Here is a 20093-nt window from a genome sequence, read left to right as displayed (position 1 = left end):
AAACTAATTCTGGTCCTTCATCAGACCAAACTCCATGCCACCCCTAAATTGATAGCAACCAATGCATTTGCTTGCAATTGTTTACATGGATGTTAGCTGATGTTATTGTTTAGTGTTTTCCATTTATGTTTGATGAACCTAGTTACAAAAAAAAATAATAAAAAATAGACTGTTATAAATCATGGGGTCCTGAAATGACAATAGATGCAGACTCCCCCTTGTGATGCTTCAAAATAAATTCCAGGGACTGTACGCTGGTGATCTTATCTAGTATTTTGAAGTCAGTCACATGACATATGGATTATTTTCCTTATTCACAGTTACAGTTGCTTTGCTTCTGCCTATATTTTTGATATTTTATTATTTATTTTATTATTTGTCTTTTATGTGTTTATTGTTTTTATGTTTTATGCCTTGTTGCTGTGTCTTCAACTCACTGTTTTGTTTTTTAAATGTGCTCTAGAAATAAAGACTATACTTGACTTTAATTGCAATTCAAAGCTCCTGGGCCTTGGTTGATAGAAGTAACTATTTCCATTTCTTGCTTGCAAATAGTCACAACAATGGCCTCACTCAGAACACGCACATCGACATGAAACGCTGTGAAACAAAGACCAGGTTTTATTTTTGTAGGCTGCAACCGGAAATAGCGAGTGTCACTCCGTCCGGTTTGACTCAGGTCAGAACTCATAAGCACAGAACAATGGACCATCAAGGGGGAGAGACAGAGGGAGACGGAGAGAGAGAGGGTGAGGTGTTGGGTGAGGCGGGTGGGCAGCAGCTGAGACAAACACCCCAGGGTCCTAAAAACTGGACAGACTGACAGACAGTTGGCAGACAGACTTCAATAAGGACATTTTGCAGAGGAAGAGTCAGGAAAAATAATATTATACAGGTGTGGTCCTGTACCTTTTCAACATTTAATTGCCAAGTTTGACTATCTGGAATTACCATTACAGATATCTGTGACTCATTGTGGCTAGTATGAATTGTTGTTGTATATATATATCTGCGATGTCATTCTTACTAGTCACAGCTGCAGTTTAAAATATCTGCAAATCAGTTTTTACTAGGCATAATGACGTCACTTTTGGCATTCATGTGTGCGAGGTTAGTCATAGATATCTACAATGTCAGTATGACTATCTGAAACTTAATTCAAGGTATCTAAAAAGGACAATGTAGATATATTCAACTAAGGATAAATAAGGATATCTTGAAATTGAATTATGACTACTCATAATGATTTATAGTTATGTCTGGAACTGGAATTAGAGATATCTATAAACCCCATACACATGAATGGCAAAAGTGACGTCATTTTGGCTCGTAAAAACTGAATTACAGTTATCTAAAAAGACCGTAGTTTGAAACTGTGTTTTGACTCGTAAGGATGACGTTGCAGATACTTCTGTGAATATCATGTCTACCGTTTAAATGTTAAAACCGCTTGCCATATGCATCATTTAATTGGACTTCGGTGAATAACTGTGTGTTGTAAATGACCATAACTTACCGAATGCGCCACGGCAACGACCAATCAACGTCCAGAATCACTTTGGAAAAAACTTTTGCGCCCTTGTTTCTGACCGGATGTTGAAGAAAGCAAAAAAAAGCACCGATAAACCAATAAAGGAAGGTACACACATATTAATAATCGAACTGATAGCTGATGTATAGTTGGTGTGTTGGTAATGATTACTGAATATTAATTGTCTTTAAAGCTTACTTAAACGTCTCTTAGATGTTTGAGATCTTCTGCTAAGACACAGCTAACTATAAGATCCATTATCGGACGCAGTTTTTTTTTTTTAAATCAAATATTTCGGGTCGTATGTGCTTATCATAATCATGTTAGACATGTCTGTTAGTCGTATGTTGTTGTTGGTCGATTTTAGACGTTTAAAATACTGTCCCAACCGACTGTGTTAATAACCAGTTCATGCTAGGCGCTAGCTAGTTTTGGTGCTAACGTGCCTGTGTGTGTGTGTGTGTGTGTACTAGCAAAGTGCGGCCAAGCCAGTGATTCAAAGTCATCCTTCAGCCTTTCTCCCTCAAATGTCGTCTGAAAACTCAGATATGGAAAGGTAAAGTTATCTTTGTCTCTGTTTTAGCTCAACCTTTCAGACACCAGTTGGTAGTTTGTTCACAAACAATATGAGTCGATGAAAATAAAAATATGTCTTATTTTAAAGTCCAACTAAAACTCAAATTGAAGCCACTTGTTTTATTATTGTCGTTCTGCACTTTGATGGACAAATGTAGCTGCAGATATAACCTTTTTTTGAGATAATGATGATTTGTCAATGCTGGACATTTTCTTGATTCTGTGTCTTTCATTGTTTCATAGTCTTGAGGAGCTGGATGATTCCACAGACTCTGGCAGTGATTATGAGACCTCCATAAACATAAAGAAGCGGAAAAAACGTGCTGTACTGGGGCCACAGGTGAATTATCTTTTATTTAAATGGCTCACATTTAGATTTCTGACCAGAAAGTAGTTGCAGGTTCTGATTAATTTGCCTAGTTTTATCATTGTCAGCCACTGTGGCTGTAATTTATTGTTAATGAGTCAGAAGGCGTAAGTGGAATATAGTAAAAGTGAAGTTGGTGTTTGGTTCAATTCTACACCTTTTGTGCTGTAGCTGCCATTGATTTGTTTGACTGCATCAGTTCACTTTAAATCTCCCACTGAGCTGCCCTTCCATCTCTCTTTTCATCTCAAGCCACCCAAGAGAACCAAGCGTAAAGCTGCATCAAGGGTGACCTCGAGCCCCTATAATAGCTCCAGCCCCACTCCTGTCAACCCCTCCTCTAAGCAGCAGAGGTCTCGGGGGACATCCAGGCCAGTCTCCCCCAGACCTGCATCAAGAGGGAATGAGGGAAACCGTGACATTACAGCAAAGGACCTCTATGATGCAGTCAGCTTTGGAAAGAGTGCCATGGTGGTGAGCAAAACCCTCAGCTAAACATTGAAGGAAGAGGGGGAATGGTTTTGAGAGATAAATGCATGAAAAGAGGGAGGTGCTCAAGGAGGAAGGTGTAGTGAAAGGAGAATCGAGCCTCTATAGAGCTGACAGTGAGGGAGATTATCATGTGTTGTCAGTTTGGCTGACTGATGTGACCCTACAGAATTGCCTTTGATACGCAAAGAGGAAGGAGTGCTCACATTGGGTTGTGCAGTCAATGATTGACGGCACACGTCCATCCCAACTATTGTCCTGTGCCCAGTCTCTTCTGGGGGGGACTAGAAAAGTGGAACCCTACTCGATAGATCTTGAATAAAACAAAACAGTGTTGAGCAACAACGAATGAGGTGTTAATTCTGGCATCAGACCTTTTTTCATTCTTCTTTCACATGTAATTTACTGCATTTCTAAGTTAATCTGCATTTTTATAAACACAAAAGATGTGTTGAAAGAGTGTTTTTGTATGTATAGCAGTGCAATGGTTGACAAAATAATTATGTAAAAGAGTTGGTGAATCAAACTGGAAGGTCATAAAATATAAAAGACGGGGATTAATCACCCATATGTTACAAAATAAAACATAGAATACTAGTGGTAGCTGGTAGGTATGAAAATTAAGCCTGAACTCGTAATGTAGCGTTTAATGCGACTGCAGCGTTGTCGTTGTCTGTTGTCTCCTTGTCAATCTCAAGGCGGTGGTGGATGAATGGCTGGACAGCTACAAGCGAAGCCGAGAGATGGGGCTGCTGGTGCTCATCAACTTCATTGTTCAGTCCTGTGGATGCAAAGGTCAGCAGTCAAGAAGGAAGCGGTTTGGGGGGCTGTGGGTCAAAGGTCAACAGATTATCTCTCCAATTTCAGCTCAGGCAATGATCAGCAGTCTGATATTGATCTCCTGGCATGCTATCGATGCAACGATGCTGTGTTAATCCTGCCCATCGACAACACAGTATATCGCTGTTGTGTGTGGGTGGAATTAAAACGGAAAGAAATCATACAATGTGATTACATGTTTTTAGGGGAAGTGAAAGAACCAGCTTTACTGCTCTTGTATGCTCATATATAAACCTGTTGTTGTTTTGTACAGGTGTTGTTAGTAGAGAGATGCTTGACAGCATGCAGAATGCTGAGATCATCAGCACACTAACAAAAGAGTTCAATGAGGTGAGGAAATGAATACTGTAGCTCAGGATATTTGTTTCATATTTTTGATAATCCTGTTGAATTAACTGAGAAAGTCAAATTACCTCAGTGTCCCAGGAGATTATGATTCTCCGGATGTAGTACAGCATGATGGAACATGCTAATTAAGATCTGATGCTGATAAATTGACTCGTTAATGCGTTAATCACTTTGTTTTGCCACTAGCATGTTTTTCTTTAGCAGAACAAACCACAGGCCTCTGATTGACATAATTGCACTAAGCACGGAGTCGGATGCTGATGCCTTTTGTTTTGTTTGTCATATTCCTCCAGGATACAGTGGACTATCCTCTGAGCTCTCCAGGCCTGCAACAGAAGCTTTTCAAAGCTGGTCTGTGTGAGTTTGCTCGGGTTCTGGTGCGCTCCTGTCAGAACAGCATAATTTACGATGAATACCTCTTCAACTCTCTCCTGTCCCTGCTCACTGGCCTCTCAGACTCCCAGGTCCGAGCCTTCAGACACACCAGCACCTTGCTTGGTAAGCACATGGGTATAGCAAATGGGTATGTAAATTAGTGACACTTAATAAATGGTGGTGAAAACCCATACACTCCATGATTGTGACACCAGAGCCCTTTTTTCTGCTTTTCTGGGCCTCAGAATAAATTGCTCCATTCAGCTGACACATGTTTTATTTGCTAGACAGGTTCTTTTGTTTTTCCCAGAACGTACTTCTGCTACACAGCTTTCTTTTGTTGTTTCGTTTTGTCTTCTGCACACCCTGCTTAACCTCATAATTTGTTCCTGTCTCTCATCCAAGCTACAGAATTATATACAACAGTTAATCCATAATGTGATTAGTACAATTAAGTCTTTGTGTAAATGTGACTGCACGTGCAAGTGCGGCATAATTAAAACTGTAAAATCTTTTGAAAAACTGGTAAACCTAATTAGTGAAAACTGGCTATTAAAATTGACAGTCTGCATTTTCCAAGAACAGTTTGTTTTAAATCATTTAGGTTATTTTCTAGAAGATACTATAGTCTCCCAGTTGACTATGTCCACCTGTGTCTTTATTTTAAATTAGCCATGAAGCTGATGACTGGTGTGGTGGATGTAGCTGTGACGGTGCAGACACAGATGCAGACCACCCAGCGGCGTTACGACGTGGAAAACAGCAAGAGGGCGAATGACAAAGCCACTGACAGACTGGAGGAGCTGCAGGCCACCATCACTGAGGTGACACCTACATATACACACACAAGCATCAATGCACTCACTTTATCTCAGGACATTAAGTAGATGAATTGACATTGACCTAATGGGGAATTTGTGGATGATTTTGTTTTTCATGCAAAGTTATAAAAAAGAACATTGCAGAGGAGCAGAGCTTTTTAATGATTTAAACTGTAATACACTCATACACTTCCCCATAATACACTTCATTAGGAACTCCTGTTCAACTGGGGAAGAAAGGTGATTTCAGTGACTTTGAATGTGGCATGGTTGTTGGCCTGATTATTTCAGAAACTGCTGATCTACTCTGATTTTCACACACAAACATCTCTATGATTTACCAAGAATGGGCTGAAGACCACTCGTGGTGCTACTCCTGCCACTTTAGTGTGTTCTATGTAATAAAATGGCTGAATATATATGTTTATTTTAATATATTTATTCATCTCTTTACTTATACCTTTTTTTAAAGAGGTTCTAGTTGGTCATTGGCAATAATACCCCTCGTCTACGATGATAATTCGTAGTGAAACAGTAATATATTGCCCCAGGTAAACCACTGTACTGTAAAGACATGCACTTGATTTTGTGTGACTAAGTTGCTGATTTATTCATTTATGATTTATGTCCTAGCTGCTGGAAAAAAGAGAGGAGCTTTCCTCTATGATGAACATCGGCTTCCGTGGAGTGTTTGTGCATCGCTACCGGGACCGACTTTCTGAGATCCGGATGGCGTGTATCGACGAGTTGGGTGTGTGGCTGAAGACAAATCCCGAACAGTTCCTGAATGATGGTTGTCTCAAATACCTGGGGTGGACCCTGAATGATAAGGTTGGAAACCAATAGGACTACACAGTTGAAAACGAATTACAAAGTTAAATGTGCAACACCATGTATCTCAGAGACAGAATGACTGGGGAATTGTTAATGTTCCAGTTATACAGTTGTTAAACAGTAGTAGAATATCTGCACACAGACTCAAGGAGTACATACCCACACTTGCTCAAAGAGTAATTTTCACTAGGAAACAGACTTGGGAATTAGTCTGTATGCAATCAAAGAGAAAGTGTGCAACTGAACTCTCCTCTTCTTTACCTCAGCAAAGTCCAGTGCGTCTGCATTGTGTGCGTGCCCTGCAGGGTCTGTACCAAGAGATGGGATTCATTGACCGCCTGGAGCTTTTCACCAGCAGATTTAAAGTGAGATATCCCACTGGATTGGACTCGCACCTCATTTAATTCCTGTTTTCTCCCTTTTCCCCCCATCTGTCTGTCTCCTTCAGTTTTTTTTGTATGTAATGTTTCAGCGTATTTATTTTTTTGTTCCCCTGTCTGTCTTTTTTTTGAGTGTTAGAATGTCTTCCTTTGTCTGGGTGTTTTAATTGCTGCCCGTTACCGATGGTTAATAAGCACTTCTCAAACACAAAAAAACCTCTTAAGCCACATGTGCCGCAGCAGATAAATGTTTCTATAATGCTGCAGCTTTGTGGCTAATCAATGGGTTTGTGTGTTTGTGCATATATGGGTACATTCATGCAAGTCCTGTTTATGCCTTGTTTGTCTGCGTGCCTGATCCTACATTCGTCTGATATGTGTGTGTGCCTCTACTAATTTTAATGTGTGTTTAGGAGAGGATGCTCAGCATGGTGCTGGACAAAGACCCAGACGTGGCACTGGAAGTGGTCAATTTGTTGCTGCTGATCCAACAGTGAGGCATTTTCTCTCTGTCTCTGGTGGTTTTTCATTGCCATTGTCTGTCAACATATGGTGCAGATATTTCATTTTAGTGGATTAAAACATGCCCAATGTGATATATTTTATTTTTATGATTTAAATAGCCATTTTTATTCTCTTTATACTATGGTTTTGCTATTTACACATACACACACATTCATACAGTGCATCTATACTCACTTGTCATTGTATTTTCTCTTTTTCAGACCATTCTTTGTGAAACCTAGAGATAGATTATGTGTAATTTTGACCAAGTCTACATGCCTCCCCGGAACATTAGTTATTATTATGATACAGAGTTTGATGTTAATGTTGTTTACATAGTAAATGCCAGAGGTTTACAGGTCTGAGGCTTTTGCTTCAAATCTCTGATTGAGAAATAAAAAATGTGAAACATTTATTGTCTGGAAAATTGTCGCACACTCAGCCAAACAAAATAAACTCAAAGTAGATAAGCACCACAAATACATCCTTGTTCTCCAGTGATTCTAAGCATAGTTTCTCAACAATGGCAGAACATAATCGTTTTTTTTTTTTTTTTTTTTTAAAGTCCTGTGGTGCTTTTAGTCTGCCAGATAATTCCAGTGAAATATCAATACAGAATGTTAGTGTGGAAGAATTGGTGACATCCTAAGGCTGCGGATTGTAAGAAATAGAGGACGACTTCTTTTATCCCTCTGGGATCTGGTGGCCTTCACTTACCAGAGAGATCATTGTTCCTCTTTTTTATTTCTATAGTAAGCTCCCTTTTAAAACATGAAATGCATGCTCTTGATTGTCTAACTGGGCTGCTGTCTTAACATGGCTTTGCAATGTGTTTTTTTTTCACCTTGGTTTTTAATGTGAAAATCTGGCGACCTTGAATCTGTTTCTTTGTTTTCATGTTGCAGGAGGACAGAAGAAGCACTCACAGAGGAGGAATGCGGCCACATCTATCCCCTGGTTTACGCCTCACATCGAGGCCTGGCGTCTGCAGCCGGAGCTTTTCTCTACAACAAGTACATCTTCCTCTGTCCCTTTCTTTTTGCCACGGACTAATGTATTGCTTTGTGTGTGTGTGACTTACTATGAACTTGACAAACATTTATTCATTGCTTTTTCTACCAAGAGGAAAATAATTAAACCTTGCAGTGATTTTTAGGACAGCTTAAAGTAAAACATCATTATTCCAAAGCACACAGTCACTATTTTTTACATGAACAAGCAGTGTTAACTGTTTCCCTATGTATATGGTAGTTATTTTATTTGCAATTAAGCATTTTATTTATTCCTGCACACCAAATCAATATGTTTTTAAGTCTATCTTATCTATAATTACTTGGTTGTTTATCTTTGGTTACTATAATTTAATCTTTTTTGTGTGTTATCTGTCTGTGTGTGTGTCAGACTGAAAAGTGTGGTTTCCAGTAAAAACCAGGGGAGTAAAACAAGTGAAAATGAAGCCTTCTTTCAAATTCTCATCTCCTTCTACATTCAGAGTGAGGTATGTCTGTCTCTCTCTGTCTTTTTCGGTAATTTAACAATGTGATGAATGTCTTAATGTACAGTAGGGGTAAATCTTTTCTTTTGTTCTTTGGTAGTTTCATGAGCATGGTGCGTACCTGGTAGACAGTCTATGGGGTGTGGCAGGATCTGAGCTGAGAGACTGGGACACTATGACAGCATTCTTGCTACATGAGGCTGGTGAGAGGAATCAAATTAGACTGGGTACACAGAGTCAAAGTAATAAATCTTTCCTATCACAGTGCAAATAAAATGTCAAGTTTGCTCCTGCTTCGAGAGTCTGCTCCTTCTTCTGTGCTCCTGCTGTGTGTCGTTTCAACCATCACCCACTCCTGATTCTTGTGTTGTTAGTGCTGATGGATGAGGAGGAGGGGGCTCTCATTGAGGTTATGATGTGTGCTATGAGACAGGCAGCACAGGCAACCCCACCTGTTGGGAGAACTCAGGCCAAGAAGGTGGTGACAGACACATGCATACTGCTTGTTTTATTTATACAAATGTGTGTGTGTGTATATATATGTGTATATATATATATATATATATATATATATATATATATGTGTTGTACGTGATATCGAACACAATCAAAGTGATGGTTTAAAAGCTGCAACTATTACACTCTGCAGCACCGAAAAGAAATAATGAGATAAGCCACAATGACCCAGGATTATCCAGTATGTGTGAAAGTGTCTCCTTAATTTGATGCTCCATTACCTCAGTCTTCGGTCAGATCTCATTGAGAAACATGGACTGTATCATTGTCTTTAAAGACAAAATGTTGCATTCATTCTGTTACAGCCAATTTAATGTATACGAGCCAGCCTGGTAGTGTAAGATGGTGGCCTCTGAAAAGCATAGCCATTGTAGAGGGCACACATTAAAGGCCCATTGTGAGGCAATGAGCACTAAAATGTTTTTATTTCTGCCATTAAACGCTGGAATTTTAAGACACGGTAACCAATTATATTTCTACCAGCATCTAATAATACTGCAAAGTGAATATCTAGCCATATAATTAAGGATAATATAAATACTATATTTATATATATATATATATACAGCTGCATATAAATGCATTAACGGATATTTGAAAAAAATGCATTTTAAGTATTTACATGCACTTATACATGTGCATATGTAAGTCTTAACTGCTGCCCTAGTGAAGTTCACTGAATATGTATGTGTGCTTAGATCCTTAGTATGAAGGATAAGAAGATCCAGGAGAAAGACAGGAGAAGAATCACCACACACTTCATCCCTTTACTGTCGTCACTGCTGACTAAGGTACTGCACATGACTAATGTTCAGTTACAATGCATGATGCTACAGGATTAAGCAGTTATTTCTTCTCTGAGGAGTTGTATGTCAAAATGAAGATCAAATTCTTTATGTGAAGTGTCTACATTCATGTTTTAAAAAAATAACAGTGACCTTGTACTTTCTCCTCCTTCCCTCTCGGACCGTCAGTACTCTGCAGATGCTGGGAAGATGACCGCCCTTCTCAAAGCTCCGCTCTACTTCAATCTGGACATGTATAACAGCGCTCAGTGGCTGGAGAAGGTAGGAGCACTGCAAGAAAAATAAACCCAAACTTTAATATAATATTTACTTGACTATAAGTTAAATTACTAAACTCTAATTCCAGGATGAGAACTTGTGTGTATTAGGGCTGCAGCTAACAATTATTTCAATTATTGATTAATCCCAAAATGTTATGTTTTGTCCACAAACCCGAAGACATTCAATACACAAACACCAGAACTTATACACATTAAAGAAGCATAAATAACTGCTAAATAATTATCAAAATAGTAGTTTTTTTTTTATTGACATAGAACTTTTCACATTGTCCTCATATACACACTTTAATTTCCTCTCTTTCTGAAGTGAATTGGTAATGAGCTCATCTGTGGCAGATGATGGAGCGTTGCTGATGTGGCAGGCTCGTAATGGAAAACCAGCAGGGAGTGTAAATGAATTAAAATAAATACACACTTTGTTCTCATGTTTTGGGGGAAACCATCACCACAAGAGGTTTTAGAGACAATGAAAGTGAGCAAGTGGTGTTAAAGTGCACAGTGGGTTTGCATGCATTACAGCAGTGAGGTGGGCCAACGGTATAAAAGAGTGGCTCATTTTAATGTGACAAAAAAAACGTGCACCCACATAGTCTCTCCCACTTATACGAGAAGCTGAGCTCTTAAAGTACTCAAATATAAAAACTCATTACTGCTTCTGGTGGGAGTTACCACTATAAATGAACAAGGATAATATATGTTCTACTATTTTATTTATCTTCGTTTTCCTCCGTTCTTCCCATTTTCACTCACCTCTTCCCTGTTCAGCATCTGGACCAGCTGTTGTCCCAGGTATGTGGTATAGTGGAGAAGCACACAGATGTCGCTGTTTTGGAGGCTTGCACCAACCTGGCCGCCGCGCTTTGCTCCAACGCTTACACGTTCTCCTCCCGAGCACACTTGGCCTTCAGCCAGCTATTGGACGACCTGACTGAGTGCTTCAACATGCACTTATGTGACCTGCTGCAGGTGGGTGACGGTGTTGGTTTTTTCATGCAGACAAATATGGCACGTGTTGTATGTAAATGCAGGCACACATGCTCCAGGTTTATCAAAATGAACTGATCACTCTGGGATATTGCTAAAATGAACCAAATCTATGTGTTGTGTAATTGAAGTCTACGGAACACAATAAACATGGGATTGCAAGTTTTTCAAAGACTCCAAACATTACTTTTTAACACTGGTTGCTGTCATAAAGCAATTTTCTCAATATCTAATAATAGCCTGTGTTTGTGCACCTAGGGCACTGCAGATGACAATGATGCATACAGTGCAGCCACTGCCTTGAAAAGGATTGCTGCTTTGAGCGGGTACATGAACATTCTTATTATACACAAAGTATCTGTGTTTTTTTTTTGTTGTATTTTTAAAAACTGAAGTTATATCTGTGTGTCCTGTGTGTGCTCGTCCAGTGCCAAAGACCCAACAGGCTGGAAGCTCTTTGACTCTTGTGTTAAACTGCTGAACAGCAAGCTGGAGTCAAGAGAGCTTGACACAGAGGTTTGTGTTTTTTTCTATGATAAACAATACAGACAAAAAAAGTAAAAGAAAATTAAATTAATGCCACCTCAGTTTTCTCCAGTCTTGTTAAAATCAAGAATCCAATAAAAAATTTGAGTCACATGTTTGATTGCACCAAAGAAGATGTCTTAATCGAGGTATTTTCAATTAAAGTTTAGCACAATAACTGTAAGCTTGGAACAGATAAGTGAAACGGTTTTAGCAGATTGCAGCAAAGTCTCTCTTTTTTTTAACATATTTCTGTGTAATTTCAGCTCATGGTGTCAGCTCTGAGGTGTGCATCTTTCCACTTGATGTGGGCCAAAGTTAATGCGGTCAACTCCAAGCCAGCTGAGGTAGACTATGCATCTGTTGTTGTAAAAGAGAAAACTGTTTTTGTTTTGTTTTGAAATGGTTTGACCTTCTCTCAGCTTTTTATGCTGTTCGTTGGCTGAATAATACTCCAATGTCACCTCACAGCCGACCCATGTTGTTGGCCATCCTGTGTGGCGGTGAAGCTCTTCTGTCCTGTGTTGTCCACCAGATGCACTGACAGCAGGCATTTAACACGGCAATCTGTTAATTTGCATCCAAGTTTGCAAAGACACTCACATATTTATTTCCCGGTTCGCTCTTTTAATGTCTGTTTCTTGTGTTTTTCTTTAACAAAGACTCAATGACCTGCACTATCACTGGTTCTCATTTACTTTGGGATGTGGTGGATTGGGAAATTCTCATGAATCTGCAGCAACTGTGTAATTCAATCATGTCAGTATGGACCAAGGTCTCCAAAATCCACATAATCCAGCACATTGTTGAATCTATGCCACGGAGAATTAAGGCAGTTCTGTCCAAACTCGTAGTAGCACATTGTACCTGATGAATTGATTGTATCTCTATCTGTGCTCTTTGTTCTCCTCTTACTTTATGTTCCAGGCCGAACTGAGGAATTTGAAGAGGGATGTGCGTTTGTTCTGCAGAGTCTGTCAGATCTGTTTGTCTCTGACCCAAACTGAAATCAGAGATCAGGTAATTTTGTGCTACTCAAATATCCATAGGCTTAATTTTACTGATTTGGTTGGAGTCTATCACATTTCAAATCTGAACTCTTTGTGTGTGTGAAAGTGAAACAGAGAGGGAACAGTAGCAGAAACCTGCAATAGTCAATGAGATGTTATTTATGAAAATGCATTTTAAATGAACAGTGGCCATAATGTAACATGTGTTACATTAAAATAATAGTAACATTAGCCTTAATATCACATTGATAGAAATCTTTACTGAGAGCCAGTATATTGTGGATGGTCTGTCTTTCCATTCACAGGCATTCGAGCTACTGTGTGACCTGCTGCTGTTGTACAGTACGCGTTCAGTCCGCTCTGAACCTGCTCTCCACACACTGGTGCACATTCCCTCCGATTCCCTGCGCTCTGAGATGGCTGCTTTCTTACTGGACTTCGTCTTCACCGACTCGGACAATGCCGAGATCAACGGTAAGTCTGGGTGACATCACATACTGCCGCTGTCTTTTGTTACATTGTACATCCTTTATTCTGATTACTCTCTGTATTCACTGCAAAATAAATATGAATAATCAAGACTGACTTGGTGTTAGTAATGGTGCACATATAACTGTGGTGTTTCCAAAACACTTTTGAGTTAGTGACAACAAGGTTACAGATGTTATCTGAATGGTGATATCCACATATGTTCATTTTATGGAAAAGCTCAGTTTAAATACCAGATCTTTGTTTGGATCCTGGTTCAACTGAGAGCCTTTTTTGTGAGAATGTAGTGGTAGAAAATTGATGGATGGACAATGAACCGCCAATCCCCAACTAGCCTCTGTCTTTGATCACATTTTCTTCTCATTTCTGTCCTTTTTCTGCTCTTCTCTGTAGTCGAGGGTGAGGAAGAGATGAAAATAATCCTTCTCCAAAGGAAACGCAACCAGCTGGCTGGCTACTGTAAGCTGGTCATCTATGGGGTGCTGGACCTCACTGCCGCCACTGACATCTTCAAGCACTTCAGCAAGGTGGAGATGGACACAGTGACTATGTTCAGATGACCAGCCGCTGATAAAATAGCTTTATTGATACCTAGGGAAATTCAGCAATGGACGCTATTGTTGCAAATGTATCAGTGAGATTGAGCTCTAGAGAACGACACTCTTATCCATTGTTGGATTTTATCAAGCTTCCATGGTGCTCGTCGATGGTGTAACAGTCTATTCCATGGATTCTGATATGACCATTTTCATTATGTCGCCATATATCGGATATACATATATATATTTGATGTAGGACCACACACTGAGGTCGAAAGATTTGATTTGAAAATGGAAAATTGCGATCAGATTTCTGTGTCCTCGCAGCCCTGACAAAATCTGATTTGGGTCACATTGTCATAAGAGAATTTGATAAAATTCACTTAAGCCTGGTAATCGAAACACAGCCAAAGGCTGAAGGGGATTGTTAAATTGAATAGCCCATTATATCACATTACCCGTCATTGATTGCTGTCTGTGTGCCACAGTTATGTACAGATAGTTTCATTTCCACTGTCATTTTATTGGAGAAATAACATTTTGTTAGGAAACAAAGTTCATCGAATGGAGAAAATGAATAGTGGAGAAAATGCGCCAAAGAGTGGAGGAGGGTGAGAGGATCTGTTTTACAACCAGCGAGGTGCTAAGAATGAGTCAGAGCAGTGGCAGAAAAGATGCACAGTTGAACAAACTGTATAATATTTAGCATTTTTAGACCCTGAGACTGTGATGTTAATTAATGATTATAACAGAAAGTTTTCTTTCTTTCTTCTCTCACTGTCTTTTCTGATTTCCTCCAGTACTTTAAAGACTTTGGTGACATCATAAAAGAGACCGTGAGTAAGAGCAAGCTCATCAATCCCGTACAGAGCGCCAAGACGGTCTGTCTCAGCCTGCAGCAGGTGTGCAACTATTAAACTAACTATTTACATTTCTTTCATAAAATGACATAACCAATTTAATAAGCAGACAGTGTAATGGTTTTATTGTGACAAAATGGTAATTAACTTCATATAAATACAGGAAATACCTAGCTTTTTGTAGGAAATGGGTCATCAGTATTGATGATTGTACTGATGCTGCATTATTTTAAAGATTTTAGATTTTAGCTTGGTCAAATATTTGACAGCGAATGTTTTTTTTCTGCTCAGTCATTTTTTATAATTTTATTCTCACAATGGTTGGATAATTGCGTTTTACACGTATTAACTGTAAAGCACACAATTAAGAATGATATCTAATGTCTAAAAGGCAATCTTAGTGCTTTGCCTCACTCTACACACTGAAAATATCCACTAATAAGCTTCCCCAAAGGTAGATGTATGCAATGTATGTGTTCATAGCATATTTACATTATGAATTAACTAAGTTGACATGTTTTTTTGTTACAGTCAGTTCAGTGTTTTAGATGTAAATGTCTTTTATTTGCATCATCAAGCCAAAAATACATATTTTTAAGCTTGTCCACATGTGTGTCATGTGTGTATTCAGCTGTTCTCAGAGATGCTTACGGAGGTATACAGCACGCAGGAGCTCATAGAGATAAGAGACGTGGGGAAGAGGCTCGCCATGAGCTTTGGCATCGATCTTCAGCGTGTCCGCAAACCAATGGTGGCCCTACACAGGTCAGTATAACGCATGCTAATGACACGTACTTCTTCAGTTTTACTAGTGCACCCATTTGGTTATTCATTTGAAATTTGGGGTGGATAACATTCCCTAACTTCAAATAAAAATAAACAGCCTAGAAGTCCCCCAGACTGTTTGAAGTAATTACTTAGTTGTCCAGCAGAGGATGCTGTGAGTGCAGCTTCAAATACCTTGGATGGTATGTCATCACTATCCATTCACTATCCATTCAAGGAAAAGGTGAAAAGCTTCTTTGTGTGACAGTTGCTCAGTAAAAGAAACTTATTTTATTTAGCGCATGTTCCTTTTGTTTTCTTTATGTGTTTTTTTTTTGTTTTTTTTTTACATTCAAGATACCCTTTGTTGTTGTTGTTGTTGTTTGCTCTCAGGGACGGTATAGACTTTTCATTCCGAGACCAACAGGAGGGAAAGCAGCAGCTCCAGAATGTGGTCTTCTTGGAGATCCTGAGCGAGTTCAGTTTGAAGCTGCTGCCTCAGGACTGTACCATGCTGTGAGAAACTAAAACACACACATTTGTTGAATCCAGTGCCAATGTTTTAACTGACTTTTTCCTGTTATTATTCAATGGAAACTTGGAGTCTTTTGTGAGAATCAACCAAAAGCAAAACCTGTTTCAAAGGTTGAATTAAGCCCCATTTAATTAATATTCTAAACGGTGGGTTAAAGCTTCTTAACCCAGCCTTTGTGCAACATAAGCTTTTTTAAAGCTTAATTATGTCATAAAGTATGGTTTGTGTATTCATTATTGAAATAAATGTATCACCTTTTAACCCAGAGATATGGAGCTCTGTTTAAACCATTGCCCTGAATTTTGTTATATACGTACCATGACACAAAAGTTACCTGGAATAGGTTAGTTGTTTAAACCCGATCAAAATATACAGACGTTCATATCAGATTAAAATGTACAGAATCTTGAAAGACAAAGATTTGTTTGGTCTTTGTCTTCATCCCTGTGTCGCCTCCTCCCAGGGCTGCATATTTGAAATCAGTGTGTCCCAGTGCTGCCCTCTCCTGGCCGTCAGTCGGTGTGTATCAGCGGTCGTTAGAGACTCGCTCTACCAGACCAAGAGAGCAGGAGAAAGGCGATGCTTTCTCCACGCATGAGACTCCTGTGGCTAAACGCAAGAGGACGACCACTCGGGGTGAGACAGACTTTTTGTGAGAAAGTGCAGAGAAACACAATACACGTGTTACCACTAATACTTAAATACTGCTACATTAATGATGTGGGAATGATGTTGGAAAATTGTCTTTGATATGCTGATTGAAATGAGGTCAAATGTAAGCGGGAGTGCTCTCTCTCTATCCCTCAGCCAAAGATCATTTTCGTTATTGATTTAATCATGTTATAACTTTTGTTTCATTGGGAAATATCCTATGGGATCCCAGGTATACTCGTCTACAGGCGAGTCCGGCCAGCTCTCTGTTGAAAGAGTTGTAGCTTTACAGAATATTAACCTAATGAAGTTTCTTGGGACTCGCCTGGCGTCTACATCCAGTCATCAATCCTCCTTTCAATTAAAATGAATTTCACTGAATGGCCCTCAAGTGAAATACAACTTCACTTGAGTTTGTTAATGGCAGCTTTCCTCTCATTAGCAATGTGCGAGGTTTAAATTAGGATCTGTGTGAAGATTATTTTTTATTAATTTTTCGATTGAGTAGAGTGAGTTGCCTGCATTAGTGCAGGTACATGCATTTCAAACAATTGAACGATATTAAAGCTAAAGGAATATTTAATTAAGGGACCTGGGTTCCCAGTGCCTGCTTGCATATTAGTACAGTACTTGCAAAATGTTAAAATGAATGCTGGTTAATGATGCTTAAAAAAACAGTCTCTGTGTGTGTGAATGGGTGAAGTCAAAACTGCAATGTTTGAAACTATAGATCTTTATATATACAGACCATTTAGACCAAATGTTTTCATTTGCAATAATATTTAACGGAGATTAAAATCCAAATCCTCACATTCCATAAGCATGAACTGGTGAATGTTTGGGATTTTGTTTTTCTCTTGGCTTATGATTCAACTCACTTACTTTCTTTTGCTCATGAAATTAATCTCTAATTGTCATTGATGATGTATTTTGTGAAACACTTGACTGGATCATATCCAAATGCATACAACATGTCATAGAAACCTTGTGTTGTGACACCTGTCCTTCACATTCAGTGTCCAGCGGTGCCAAAGGATCATTTCTGGACAGCAGCAGCATCTCCAGTAACATTCCCACTCCGGCCCTGACCTCAACTATGCTCAAACAGCCGGCCAGGCAGCTGACCAGCAGGCAGCTGCCCACCAGGGCGCGCAGAGCAACAACGACCGATGTCAGCAGTGGCATAACTGAGCTGGAGTCTGAGGATGAGTTCTCTGCAGGGTATGTTCAGTTTTATCGTCCGCACATCTGCACCGTCGACATCTCTATTCCAGGTGATGGGAATTACAGCCAGGCACCAGCAAATGCAGTTTGCCAAGAGCCTGTGACGCACTGCTCTGTCCTTAATGAACAAGTCGTACAGCGGCCCCAGGAAAAGGGCTAGTCAGTTTTGAAGTTAAACATTTATATATAGTATACTCATTTCTGCCCCCTCCGTCGAAGAAAATAATAATAAAAAGACCTTGTTTGATGATGTCAGGGAGCACCGTGGGATCATGGGAATAGTCTTTAGTCTCGTTTGGTTTCCCTGTGCAGTTTCACTTTATAGAGAGAGCGTTGGTGACAGAATGCACAGCAAACAGCAGTGATAAGTCAAGAAAAAAGAGACCCCACATTGATTAACTAGAAGTACTGATGTATCATAGAAGGTTTGCACAGAAAGTTATAGCAGAGACAAAGCGTTCACAATGAAAGGGTCCATTACCTTGAATAGAAAAATAGATGATGGGTGTTTTGGCTTATGTAACTGTTCTACTCGACAAAATGCATATTTTTTTGATATTTGAATAAAAAAAACGTTATGTGTTATATCTTCGACAGAGAAAATTCATCTGCATGTTGCAACTGCAGAATCATTTTAATAACTTGATTTTTGAAGGTCCTCCTGATGTTTCTTTCTGTAAAAATAAAAGTCATAACGCATGCTCGGACACAGTAGATGCAGATATATTAGGTATTAATTCACCTGCTGCTGTTCTCCAGGTCCCACATGCGAAGGGTGAAACCAGTCAAACGACGCAGTTTTACCTCCAACCAGACTGACCCCATTTTGAATCAGCCCGACCTGATCCCACACGTCAACCTGTAAGACACAAATCTATGTTGTCCCACATCTCTTCTCATGTAATAATAGCTACACTGACTCTCGTCAGCCTAAAAATAGATAACAACGTTGGGTTTGATTACCAGGCTGTCTCTGATCGAGGATGACGAAGCGGAGAGCGGTGATGAGGCTGAGATCGAGGAGTACGAAAGTGACTCGGACCATCAATCTTCATATGCACTGGTAAAAAGAAAAACATTGTGTTGCACATCGGTCAAAGTAGACAGTTATTTATATATGGTATAGCGTTCTTTGTGCTTTTTATAATTGATTCATCAGCTTCAAATCTCACCTCACCTCAGTTTAAGTAGCAACCTGTTAGACCCAGCTATTTTAAACCAGGTCACCTGAAATATAAATATATTGCTTTAAAACAACCCAGGAATTGTTTTACTCATCTTTTTTCCCTCAGGTGCAAGCAGTTTGTATGGGTGTTTTTTATCAGATAAAATATTTTTCTTATGATTAAAAATGAATATAAAATTCTCATCCTGTTTTTGTTCTGCAGCCTTCAACGCGTCACACCTCAATCAGTGTCCTTGATGAACTCTTTGATTGAGGGCACAAAGACCTGGATCATCGCCAGCCGGTTTTGGATAATACATCTATTCAACATCGTGTTTCAGTACATTTTAGTCTCCTGAGTATTAGAGCAACATCTTGAGTTTTCACCGATCAGATGAGTTTTAGGTCAGGGATTTCTGTTAGAGTACAGTTAGTTTTGAATTCTTTCACTATTATTCCAAGTTGTTAAAAAGACAATGTTATTTTTTTGTTCAATCACTGTTTGATGGAAATATTTGAAAGTATCTCATCTTGTGGTACCTGTTGTTTTGGGGGTCTTGTTATTTTAAGGTGTATTAAAAAACTGCAGAGTTGAGTATGTGTAATCTTTTTATATTTACTTTTTGTTGAACCTTTTGAGAGAAATTGAAGATAAAAAAAGGGAATTTAAATGGCACAAATTAGTGAGATAAATGCAATTCATATAGCATACTTGCCAGGATGTGAGTAGACGTGTGTGTTTTCTTAACAGTCCTTGTCTTTAGTGCTTAGGTATGAATTGTGGTTAGTTATCGGGCATTTATTGGTTAAGGTTAGGGATGAGGCTTTGTTTAAACTGTCCAAATAAATGGAAGTCAATGCAGTGTCCTAAGAAGAATAGCTGTGCAAACCTGGGTGTGTGTAGATGACATTAGTACCTCTTCTCCCCCTACCAGTTAGTCAGAATCAAAATTATGATTATATTATTATTAATCCCAGGATAATCTGGATGTCACCTCACATTTGCTCACTTGGAATTAAGATATCACTCAGATTAAAAAAATTAAAAACAGATAAAATGTGTACAATTAACACGAGCAAACATGAAATATGACCATTTAAATTGTATGACAATATTACTGATATTAAGTAGAATGTGTGAATGGAAGGTTTTTCAAGAAAAACGTCTAAAGTGAAAGTGCAA

At 39.0% G+C, this 20093-nt stretch overlaps 1 protein-coding gene across 6 annotated transcripts; it reads left to right on the top strand.

Moving 5' to 3' along the window:
* Positions 1-788: 788 nt before the first annotated feature.
* LOC131472138 (cohesin subunit SA-1) lies at positions 789-19505 on the top strand. 6 transcript variants are annotated; one of them, XM_058649021.1, is made up of 32 exons: positions 789-895; positions 2005-2087; positions 2351-2447; positions 2727-2948; positions 3662-3758; positions 4057-4133; positions 4445-4649; positions 5199-5350; positions 5981-6178; positions 6448-6546; positions 6975-7054; positions 7971-8078; positions 8467-8563; positions 8661-8787; positions 8935-9038; positions 9775-9867; positions 10051-10143; positions 10929-11129; positions 11406-11473; positions 11576-11663; positions 11939-12019; positions 12600-12692; positions 12988-13156; positions 13565-13698; positions 14511-14612; positions 15202-15335; positions 15729-15851; positions 16334-16506; positions 17538-17742; positions 18505-18606; positions 18712-18808; positions 19134-19505. In XM_058649021.1, exons 2-32 carry the CDS (start codon positions 2059-2061, stop codon positions 19182-19184), a joined length of 3699 nt encoding a protein of 1232 aa, XP_058505004.1. In that variant the 5' UTR covers positions 789-895; positions 2005-2058; the 3' UTR covers positions 19185-19505. The 6 variants fall into 6 exon arrangements, with proteins under 6 accessions (XP_058505004.1, XP_058505006.1, XP_058505003.1 ...); XM_058649023.1 differs by lacking the exon at positions 789-895 and adding an exon at positions 1395-1639 and having other exon boundaries at positions 8661-8763; XM_058649020.1 differs by lacking the exon at positions 789-895 and adding an exon at positions 1395-1639.
* Positions 19506-20093: the final 588 nt, after the last annotated feature.

Source organism: Solea solea, chromosome 14 (genome assembly GCF_958295425.1).
Source record: "Solea solea chromosome 14, fSolSol10.1, whole genome shotgun sequence".
Classification (NCBI taxonomy): domain Eukaryota; kingdom Metazoa; phylum Chordata; class Actinopteri; order Pleuronectiformes; family Soleidae; genus Solea; species Solea solea.
Note: the sequence above shows the minus strand (reverse complement) of the source record. Positions and strands in the feature narration are given on the sequence as shown.

Coding starts and splice junctions, on each gene's coding strand:
- LOC131472138 (XM_058649021.1), top strand. CDS start 2,059: ATGTCGTCTGAAAACTCAGATATGGAAAG. Junction 4,134..4,444: donor TAACAAAAGAGTTCAATGAG/GTGAGGAAATGA, acceptor ATATTCCTCCAG/GATACAGTGGACTATCCTCT. Junction 8,079..8,466: donor GGAGCTTTTCTCTACAACAA/GTACATCTTCCT, acceptor TGTGTGTGTCAG/ACTGAAAAGTGTGGTTTCCA.